Source organism: Semicossyphus pulcher, unplaced genomic scaffold, assembly GCF_022749685.1.
Source record: "Semicossyphus pulcher isolate SPU_LCO1_2020_fin unplaced genomic scaffold, fSemPul1.0.p SCAF_5, whole genome shotgun sequence".
Classification (NCBI taxonomy): Eukaryota; Metazoa; Chordata; class Actinopteri; order Labriformes; family Labridae; genus Semicossyphus; species Semicossyphus pulcher.
In genome coordinates this window covers 13532843-13544951 of record NW_027211726.1, presented here as the reverse complement: position 1 = coordinate 13544951, position 12109 = coordinate 13532843, and the positions used below count along the sequence as shown (strand labels likewise).

The following is a 12109-nucleotide window of genomic DNA, read 5'->3' as shown; positions in this document are numbered from 1 at the left end:
ATCCCGACTGAAGGACATTTAAACCATTTTACCTGTTTTGTCTCTCAGCTGTCAAAGCTGTCTTTTTCCACTTCACCACCCCATCATCCGACCACCACCAGAGCCAATGCCCCCATCTATACCCTCGTAGTCATGTGTCAGAATGGCTGCCATTTATTGAGGGTTTTTACCTCATTTAAATTGATCTAATTGACAGGGTCAATGCGAAAGTCTTATGAATTATTAACAATTCTACATCTACATTTTGTTTACAGTTGGAACAGATCCAATGACTTTGTGGTGAAGATACTGACAAGGACACCAGAACTGACAGTGTGACAGTTTTGCTATCATTACCGAAGTCTGAAAAATAAAGAAAGGGGAAATAGAGAAAAGTATACACAGATAATATTAGTGCCTTATATTATTTTATGAAAGAGCTGCTTTCAGTCTACATTAATAATAATCGGACGAAACAATTAGCAGATTTATTGGAAAGCCCCATGTAGCATTTTGGCTAACAGTCCAAATTACCAACCAACAGTATCCAAAAGGGGTGGGACAAAATCTCGATATGACAATATAACATCAGGACCATAGACTGTATAAAAAAATGGACGACATGACAAAAGTGAAAGTGACATAAAAAGTGAAGCCAAAACATTTCGGGAGCCCCCTGCTGACTGGCTGCAGTATAGGTCATAAAGCCCGCCTCCTCCATGTTAGCAGATGGGACATGAGTCAAACTACAAAATCAAAATAGACGCCCGATACATTTTTCTCAAACATGGTTTCTGTCATCATAGCTAGTTATTATCATGCTGATTTACATCCAAGTGTTCATTTTTCTGACAAGTTTATTTTTAATTAGTTATTTGATGCTGTCAAAATGACAGCTCTGTTGACAAATACGGCTCCTGCAGCCAATCAGTTCCGGCTGAGCAGAGTGGAGGACGATCCGCAGGTGGAAACGTAACTAAAACAATCACTACAGTCATTGAAGTTTACATACAGACTCTGGCTCCGTATGACGTCACCATCGCAAGATGGCAGCGCCTATCACAGGGGCTATTTTGGCATCAATTTCGTACAAAGGGAGCAGATGGAGACGCGTTGTCCGTCTATATATACAGTCATTGGTCAGGACACTCGCACACTCATGCAATACAATTATCAGTAGGCTGGCGCCAAATATCAATGTTTTAATTAACAAATATACGGCGCTCTAAACAGATTCCCCCTGTGATTTTGACTCACCGCATAACTACTTCATGACTCCTCACGGTGGCACTTATGACATGAATAAGGCTAACGTGAATGGAAATAATTGGCCGAGGAAGTTAATCAGATATCATGATGTATCATTATATTATTGTTATCATGATATTATTTTTGTAGTGGGCCACATATCGTATCATGAGTTACCCTGCGATTCCCCCCTAGTATCCAAGCTTAATCTTTCAGTAAACCAGCGACCCTCGGTTGACACCACACTTGCATAGCTTGGCTCCAGTCCCCAAACCTCATGTTGTGAGTACAAGGATGATTAAATAAACTTGCAGCCGTTCCCAGGGCGAGAGACGACACATCAGCTCTGATTTCATCTCGGCCTGCAGACGTCCTCCTGTTAGACTTTACAGCGTGTTTCCAAACATGTTCAGAAATCACACATAAGCTTTCTATCGTAGGGTGAGCTGAATATTTAAACGCATTCTGACCCGGATTAAAAAAGCATTTACTCTTATTGCTCAGGGATGCTGACATGGGTGAATCATTACTGAGCTTGAATTAAACATGCTAATGGACACTTAATGTTTATGCTCGTATTAAACTGTAAAGGAGTATAGAGATAATATATGACTTAGCTCGTATAAATTCTGGATATATGGACACCAATACCAAGGACGGCAATTCTACTTCCCTTATACTATCACTATACAATTTATACTATACTATTTAATTTATAGTATAGAATAAATATAATTTACCATTATAAATATTTGAGTATTTCTATAAATATATAGAGGGCAGCTTGATGTTGGCAATTAAATGTAAATTATGTAAAGCACATTGATGTATCCCTCAAGGGAGAGATATTTGAATTGAAAAGGTTAATTCCTTTAATTTAGGTCTATCAACATATAGCCTACAGTATGTTTTCTAACCTTGCAATTGTGAATCATTTTGCAGCATCAATTAAGCATTCAAATGGACAATTAACTCGGTAAATTTTGTTTAGCCATGCAGAGGAGCTGCAGGCTTTTTTGTTCTAAATACACGACTACACCGACGGGCTTTTCCTGTGTCCAAGAACCAAGCCAGCCATCCGCACACACATTCACTTCCCTTCCCTCTAAAACAGCGGGACATTAAAACTCTTCATGTAAATACTTAAATATTTAGCCAAATTTTACTGCCAAATGACTTGTCCCCTCAAACCACCCATCTCCTCTCTGGCTAGCTACCCCTCTTTTTTGCCGTTTTCTGTTTATCTCTGTTGGTTTCCTCCTCTTTTTATCTCCTCTCTTATTTTCCTTACAGTTTCACCAGCTCGCTTCTCTCTGTTATTACTCTTTGATGTTCTTTGTTTGTTTCTGCCTCTCCTGATCCTGCTCCTCTACAAACTTGGACATAAATCATTAGGAGATTATTATCAATTCCAAACTTCATAATTTGGCAGCAGCCAGAGAAGGAGGGTTTTATGAGCTGAGTGGCTGACCTATAACGCAAACACAGACACACACACACGCGGACAAACAGACAGACAGTCTGTCCAGCTAGCTGGCAGCGCCAAGAGCCAAGCTTCTCCCTCAGAGGTCTCATACAGTGTCTTATAAACTGAACTAACCCTGCCAAGGCATATTTGTTCATTTAGTCTCTCAGAGACAAATTAGGAATTTGTTTGCATACACTGTTTCCACTAAACTAACCATGCCGGAGGGCTTTGCCGTTGTAATTTATTCTCCTAGAGACAGGAAGACCTAAGTAGACCAGAACGACACATGGCCTGAAGGGTAGAATTAACATCACAGTAAAAAAAATAAAGTTTAAGTTGAACTGTTTATAATAAAAGTGGAAAGGTGATCATCTTAAGAATTCTAATCAAAGAGAAAGTATATTTACTCGGGCTGGGAATGGAAAGGTAACTCATGATACGATACGCGTCACGTGGCCCATGATAACGATAATATCACGATTCTGCGATACTTGATATATTGCAAGACAATCATCTAATGATACATCACCATATCTTCTTCGCCTAATAATTTCCGCTCACGCTACCCTCATTCATGTCATAAGCGCCACCGCTAAGAGTCATGAAGTAATGACGCGGTGAGTCAAATCAATAATTGTTTAGTACGAGTCAGGACGACGATATATTGCTGTATCGATATTTTGTCCCACCCCTAATATCGACAGTGGGTAGAATATTCTAAATGCAGTGGGATTGCAAAAAACAAAATAAAATAATCTTAACGGGTCTTCAAAAGGACAACACGTTTAAAAGAATATGTTTGTTTACGTCTGCTCTTTTCCGGTGCTTTGCAAGTGGTGCGACAAACAGGAGATCTATCAATCAATTGAAATATCAGCAGTGCCATTGGCAATGTAGCAGTCAGAATACAGATCAATCCTCACCGAACTCTGTTGACACACATTTCCTTACTTACAGTGAAGTAAGACAAGTAAAGTGAAGTGAAGTAATGACAACAAATACAGTACAAGTAGTCATTTTCTCACTGCTAAGTTTACTGAAAGTTCACAGACGCTTAAATTAAACTATATTTCACAGAAGTCTGGGAGCGTATTCATGTAGTGCAAGTTTTTAAAGTCTCTGGTATTGATCTGCAAGATTTTAAGGAACAATGTGTGAATTTTTCAAATGAACACCCCATTAGCAGTCAGGGTTTTTTCAGGCCCTCTGCTAATGTGCAAGAACCAGCAAGCTTATAGAGATGACTGACAGCTGACAGGAAGTAGCCAATCAATCACAAGCCTGTTAGGAACTCCACTAATTAATCAACTAACCCATCACACTGACACCCCTCATTAACATGTTAATTAACCTTTTAAACCAATTAAGATCAATTAGGATCAATTATTTCCAATTAAAAGCAAATCTCGAGGGGAGGGGTCAGGTTGTCCGTCAATCAATCAAGGAGAATTTCTGAGAGAGCCGCGGAGATGTGGAGAGAGAGGGGTAATTAAGCACAGAGATGTGGGAAGGAAAGAGGAGGAAAAGTGTGGAAAAGGAGACAGTTGAGAGAGAGGGAGAAAGACAAAGGGGTAAAATAGGAGGAGATTTATGAAAGAATTGAGCCCTTATTTCAAAGAGCTCCTTCTAACATGTAAACCGCATGTGTACATCGAGTATAAATCCAATCTTTAGTTCATTGTTCCTCATATCATTTTAGGCGTTTTGCCTTTACTGGATGGGAAAGACTCAATAGAGAAGCACACAGGCATCTTTCCATGGTGGTCATTCTTTGAAAACCAAGCACAAGTTGGCCTCGGGGTGTAATCTGGGGTCATATTTAACCTAATAAGCTCGTCACACCCACAGATTGGGAAATTATTCACTTAATATTAAATCAAGACTGAATTAACTGCAGTTTCTATTACTTAATTGGCTTAATTGTCCACAGCCTTGCAAGTGGCACATGGGACCAATGCAACATTCACAGAGTCATAAAGGAACCAGATCTAAAATGTGATGTTTGGTATTTCAGCGAGTACGAACAGTCATTAAAAGAGGCAAACAGGTAGAATCCAAGAGTAAAACACACTAATCGCTCCGTTTATTTAGTTATAAAACAGATAATAAAAAACTTTGAGGTGCCACACATGTGCACCAATTTTGGACAAACTAAATATTGGCATAGCCTACCACAAGCAATAAGGTAGTGCTCTGTTGGCTCTGGCCATACCGCCAATTGTTTCTCCTGTTTCTTTTTACCTCCCTGATTCCCCCTGTCGTCTGTGTGGCTGGCTTCCTCCAATAACAATCTCCAGCTCCCTCCTGATGCTGCTCATGCAATACACGTGATCGAACCTGCACACCTGCTCTCCATCTACTCATCAACCCAACAGCATATCTACCCCAGTTCTCCATCCACTCATCGCCAGATCGTTGTTGCAGCCACCGTGGCAGAATACGTCTCAGGCCTTTCATTGATTTCTGATGCTGAAGAAGTTAATTGCTCTATACTGTTCGACTCTGGTTTCTCATCGTGTTCTCTTTTTGCCGAAGGATTACCACTCTCCACATCTGCCTTAACCTGCCCGCTGGATGCTCATCTCCTCACCTTGCCCCCACTCCACCAGCCACGCTCACAACCTCGCCTCGCCCCGGTCTGCCATATCACCTTTCCTCTCTCTCTGCAGCCTTTTGGACAACTTCCACCCATCTCCATCTCCCTGTCCCTGCAATAAAACTCATTACTATCCAAAAACCTCAGAGTCTGTGTTCTTCATCTGGGTCCCCATTCAGAGTGGCCCCACATATTCTGATTTCAAGACCCCTCTTAAACAATGGCAGAGCCAAACCATAACCGTGATCACACTTAATATATTTGTAACTGTATATTTATCACTTGAAATGTGTCAATATGTCAAAGGACCACAGAGGTTCATTAGCATTCTTTCCAACCTGAACATGTGTACATCCTGCATTTCATGATGTTTGCTGATTTTCAATTTAAGAGCTTTTTCCTTATCAGTTAAACAAATAACTTAACAAAGTTAAACAAATCGCCATGTCGAGTTTGCAACCCTGCTAGCTACCAGTGCGTTAGTCGAGCTCAGCCTACAGTTACAAGGATTGGCTAAATCGCAAAATGATTAACATTAATGCTTCTCTGACTTTTGATAGTTTGCTGTTATTGTGAGGGTGCCGGCTGCACTTGCGATCATGACTGCATTTTATACTGGTATATTGGTCACACTGGTATATAGGACGCAGCCCACTTTTTAGATGGGAAAAATGTATTAAAGGTGCGTCTTATACACCGAATTTTACGGTATTTTTATATTTTTAATGCATTCAGAGGTTATATGTATAGAGCAGGGATGCACGATATTATTTGCACGTTATCGGATTATGGCTTGAAAATTACATATCGGCATCGACAGATATGTCATTATTTGCCATATTTTCTGCTGATGTACGTTTTTTTTTTTTTAAGTTTACGTAGTTTTTCTTATATTGCCCAGTGAATTTGTACATTTTAAAAAGCACTGTTTTATGTTATTTATGTACAATAAGAGTAGGCATGATATCAATTCCACTACAGGGGAGACTTGATGTTCTCTGCAATTATCTGCAGTCGCACAAAGGGTATGAAAATATTGGCATATCGGCAAAAAATCCAATATCGTGCATCCCTAGTATATAACTATGTAATTTATTAAATATTTAGATAAAGAGCTGGACAAAAAAATATTACGAGCAATAAAACAATATTTCTACAGTGATTTTCTGACCAAATCTCTAAACTGGCTCAAGGCAATGATACACATTTCTCCCATGCTAGCCATCTTCTCAAACACTAACTTTCATGTATAAAAGGCTGAAAAATAAATATCAATTCAGAGATATTCAGAAAAGGTTCTCAGTGATGACAGTGACAGCTGGCAGTAGCCCTACAGAAATGAGCAGCCCACACCGTGGGAGGGCACCACAGAGTTTAACAATGTGTATGACAATTACACAATTGTGTGTGGGAAAACAAAAAAAAGTGTAATAATAGTGGAGCGAGTGAGAGAAGAAGAAAACAGTTGTTTGTTTTGTTTCTGTGTATGAGTGTGTCATTTCTGACACGTCTTTGAACGCAACATGAAATTAAATCATGATTTCTAAACACAACATAAATCGTCCAATTACAACCAATGAAAAACAAACAGGAGAGCACACGGCGCAGTCTCTGCTCCAACAAGGTGACACTTTGGATGGGTGCACACCTTATTTTTCCTGCCGGAGTCTGCTTGATATGTCGATGACTTGCTGCGAACTTGAATGTGCTGAAGTGAGAGGCGAGGCGCAGCGGGGAGCGTGTCAGTAATAATCAAGTGGCACCGAGCAATTTTGGTGTCAAGCATGACCGTGATTTATGCCCGCCTACTCAGACCAGGTCACCGACGAAGACTTGAGGAAGGTACACTGTACTGTTTCTGCGACTGTAGTTTAACTTCACAGGAATAAAACATGTAGAGGGAGACTACAGGAGATGCCACACGGAGCTCGCTGTGTGTTTGTGTACCTTGTTGACTCTATGCGCCAGGCACGAGTGATTCACAAAATTAGAGAACATTTTATTTAAAGTAGACTGCCTTTAAAAAACAAACAAGCTGTTATCTGAGACTAAAATAAAACGTGTAAGAGTATAAAAAGCCTGCTCCGGCCTGTCTGTGCGGTTGTTCTACACGTTCAGCTCTCATTATTACCGTTTGGAAACACGGACGAAGCCAAATGAATTTCCTAATGTTTTTTACACCAGTTTGGGGACGTGTCAAAGAAATCTAACAAAACTCCTATGAACAGTTACCCTAGAGAAAGATAGAGAGTATAAGGGAGAGAACAGGGCCGAGGGGGGTGATAAAGAGAGAGAGAGAGATCTGGAAGAATGGAGAGAAAACTGTAGTAGAGAAAAGACAGGAAGATTGGAGTCAACAAGCGTAATTAAAGGCAGTTAGAGGCAAGATGATGAGGAAAAACTGTCAGCTGGAAAAGAAGGAAAAAAACAGCATAGAGAGAGAAAAACAAAGGAAAGAGCAAAGAAGCAAAAACAGAACTCCAAAAAGACATCTTTATGTATTTACCAGCATGTAAGTCTAAGTGTGTGCATTAAAAAGCCTGCGTCCGCTCATGTAATCACATCTTACCTTGATAATGCGCGCTGAAGCCCCGGTAGCGGTGGTTGGCATCAGTCACAAAATGCAGTCGGAGCCAGTTCTTGTTGCTAACGATGGGAGAGGGGACATTACTGCCTGACAACCTGAAACAAAGACGGAGAGAACATTTGTTAAGAAACATAAAAATAACACACAAACACGCTTACTAAACCTCGGCCTTTATCTCCTTTTTTTTTTATGGCCAATCCTACAATAGGCCCTTAAGGATCAGGAGGAATGAGCCAGTGTTGCAAAAAATGCCCTCTCTCTGAAGGTCTTAAACTTTAATTGGCTCTTTTAAAGAAGTGGAGACCATGCTCACGCACATATGCATGTGAGAGTGCATACAAAAATACTTGCATTAAAGGAAGAAGGAAAACACTTAAAATCTGCGAACTTTTCTGCAAATGAGCAAAGTCTATAAAACAAAGTGACTGTAACAACAGACACTTAAAAATGTTTCAAAGGTTAGACGTCTTTAACTATCGCCATCTTCTTCTTCCAGTGTCTTTGAAAGTGTGTGTGCTTGTGTGTTGCTCTGAAATGAATGAGAACAAAGTCTGTTTGCAGCGTCTCAGACTGAACCACACAGTGAGTGTCAGCTCTTCTCCGCCCATTGCAACCAGACGGTTTGTGCAGCCCCGCTGGAGTAACTGGGGATTATGCTGCATGCTCAAGGGTGCATCATCCGCTGTTAATGAAGAAGGTAATGCTATTTCTTATTCATTGTTCCTGTCAGGATGGCCAGATCTTGCCAGCTTGTTTGGGAGTTTGACCCAGCCACTCTGTTCACAAGTTCATGGCAGTTTCTGGAACTGCAGTCAGACAAATTATTTTTTGTAATATTCTGTCCCCTATTTAAGAAGTCGGAGGTAACCAATTCATATGTTTTGTTAAAGGTATAATAAGGAGGGTTTTGCTAGAAAAATATAATATAAAGTTTTACAAATATAATATAATATAAATCATCACTTATGGGCCTCTATACATGTGTGTTGGTGAGTGTGTGTGAGACCCTTCCCTCTGCATCTATTATGCTATTTTGCTTTGCACGGGACGTTTTCAGGAGAGGCGCTGTTGTGGTTCCCGCAGCCAATCACAGCGTATAGGTGAGTGTGGGAGTGGTTCAAATTAGCAACTAACATCGACAGCATCAGCTGTCCTGACAAGAACGGGATCAGTTGTTGTGTAATGCTAAGGAGGAGGGAACAAAACTCCTGCCGTAGCATGCACGAGTCCTGTATCTGCAACCTGATGGAAGAAGTGTGAAGGATGAGTTACAGAAGGGTGTCTGGGGTCATGTGCAATGATATGTGCTCTGTGTGTGATGGCTTTGCTGTTATCATTATTATTATTTAATGCATTTTTAATTTCAAATTACTAGATTGAGGCAATAACACATGGAAGGTACAGTTTTCTTGCCGTATCCATCACAACAGATGCAACATCATGGACGAGGGAGGGAAACACAACTGCAGAGACGAGGCATCTTGTGAATGTGACATCTGTGAATCTTACTCTGAAAGCTGAGTATTGTTTAAGCACCTGTACTACTACTGGAGTAAAAAGTGTGTGTTCTTTTGCCACCTATGTAGGCAACACACTTGTACGTGTAAAAACAATATGATCAACCCTGGGATGGTCAGACTGCTATATAACACTTTTTACAGTGTAAGCATTGTAGCTTTGCTTATTGAAGTCCAGCTTATGAAGTGCAGCTTTGAAGGGGGCACAGCCGCAGAAGATAGGACTACATTTGCAACTCTTTCATCAAGTGGGGAGGATAAGATTGTTTAATTGGCCGAGAGGATGAACAAGGCTCTTGTGTTTCAGAGCGTTTGGTTGGGAGACTGCTTTCCATTTAACACATGGATAATAAACAGCCTTGTTCCTGTGTAACCAGCTCACATACAATGTCTGCTTTTAATAATCTCCCTCTATACATCCATCCTTTGATGTATGGTGCTTTCATCATGTAGCGACAAACAACAGGTGCTGTTTCTCCCCCCATTACATTTTCACAATATCACCTTGGTTGGAACATTTTAGACAGAGGTACACACACGTTAACACGAGTATGAAGCGAGCTGCCCTCTCATGCTCGCCCGGTCTCCTTCTATAAACCCCCGCTGTTAACCTTCGCAGTCCATTAATATCAACACAGAGACACACACGGGCACACAAATACAGGCTCACACACGCGGGCGCGGTGTCATTATGGTGTATATGCTACTTTCCAACCAAGCTAGCCTCTAATAACGGCGGCTAAAAGTGGAGCACAAGAATGCTGAGAAGGGGTTTTAGGAGGTGTGTGTTTGTTTGTGCGCGTGCGAGGGAAACAGAGAGAGGGTCACCTTGTGCCCTAGATCAGTAGGATTCTCTGCTGTCTGCTATTACTCACACACACTCTCACACACACGGAAAGTGGTTTCGCAGGCCCAGATACACACATACTTCCTGATTAACATAGACGATACACTGCCAGCACAATAATACGATAACTGAGTGGTGAATGAAGATTAACGACATAAATACAAATAGAAATGTCCTTCGTATGCGCCTACATGATCATATTCTTTAGACCTTCCTGCGGAAAGTAACGCTGTAATAGCAAACTGCTAAATATGCTAACTTGGTTATTTATTTTTTAAAGGACTTTTGCTGTTTGTTTGTAGCCTTTTTTACACGCTAGTACAGAGAGAACTAGAGATGAGATGAATACAAACTCACAGTCAGACTCGAGCTTTGCAGTCCACGGTTGATGTCTAAAATGGTGTTGAATATTTTAAGATGGGGTTGTATGAGGTATTTATCCGTGGTCAATGTAACACCTAGAGTAAATGGCAGTCAGCTCGCCCCCAGTTTGAAGAAGCTGATAGGAATACCAACATGGAAGCTAATCAATCTGGACTATTTTTACTGCTTTGAAGCGCCATTACACACCGTTTTGGCGCAACATTTTCAGTTGAAGAACTTCTACTATTGTTTCACATAGTGAACTAAGACATATCAACAATAGCCGGTATACATGCTCACTTTTTTGTCATTCTGATTCTTCTGATTGAAGATTTCGAGCAACTGTTTATATGGGGCATGATCCATTACGATCTGGTGTTTAGTGCAGCGACGCATTCAATCGGAACAACTGTGAGACATGCGCACAGTTTGCATTCGGGTTGGCGCGTGTGTAACTACACAGCTGCACTTAAAAGCTTTTAAAATACTGGCATAAGAAGGTCCAACTCTAACACGGACATACAAGAAGTCCTCTCTCTCTCTCTCTCTCTCTCTCTGTGTATGTGTGTGTTTCTGTGACAAGCTTCTGAGTGTGACGAGAAGAGGATGTTCAGATGTAAATCAATCATGGATGATAAAATAAAATAAGAAACGTAATGATAGAATTAGTCAAATATACTTGGGCGGCCGTTACTACACCAGGTATAGTCTATGTGTGGGAAACACATACAAAAAAATTCCAGCCAATAATATTAAAGTCTCTTAATGTTTGTCCAGTTTATCTTGGATGCTGCCATCTTTGAAACGTACATCACCACGCATTTACGTCCGGTTGGAGGGCATGCGCAGAAGAACGCATTCAGGACGCGATCGGGTCCAATCGTTTACATGGTACAATTTTCCTTTTGTTCTGTTTATGTTAAAGTTTAAACCAGCTCTCTGCAACCGATTGAAATTTTAATCGGCTTGGGCCTTCTTATTCTGATTGAGGTGTTTATGTTGAGCATTTTTTTTTTAGAGCGGTTTGTGCTTTTAAAATCGGAATAAGAAGCTCCATGTAAACCCGGCTTATGTTTCAGTCAGAGAGCTGGAAGAGAGACGTTAAATTAGTGCAATATATTTTCATGTGTTACTGCTTGGATGGAAATGTGATGGGAGCAGAGATATTTTGAAATTTAAAAGCAGATGTATTTTATGATGACTGTGAGTGTTGTTTTACCTCTGCACCTCAGTGTGGTAAATCATTACATACTTGTCCTTTCAGAATAGCGCAGACTGTAAAAGCTTATGATGCATACTTAATTATAATCATAACAGCAGGCATAGAAAAAAGATGAGTACTAACTCTCGAGGGACCCACATGTGCCAAAAATAGATTAACCTTTTCCAAAGAAAGAACTCGGCTTACACGAAATACTGTAATGGAGACAAGTTGTGTCACTTAGATAACAATGCAGCAGTTCTCCAGGAATGTACATTGTGCTGCTAACACATGCTAACAGAC

General features: G+C 40.6%; 1 protein-coding gene across 1 annotated transcript in view; it reads right to left on the bottom strand.

Annotated features, from left to right (window-relative positions):
* Window positions 1-12109, bottom strand: part of csmd3b (CUB and Sushi multiple domains 3b) — a 379947-nt gene that overhangs the window by 155865 nt on the left and 211973 nt on the right. The window contains exon 6 of the mRNA XM_069681472.1: window positions 7861-7973. Coding sequence (XP_069537573.1) covers window positions 7861-7973 — 113 coding nt within the window. The remainder of the gene's footprint in view (window positions 1-7860; window positions 7974-12109) is intronic.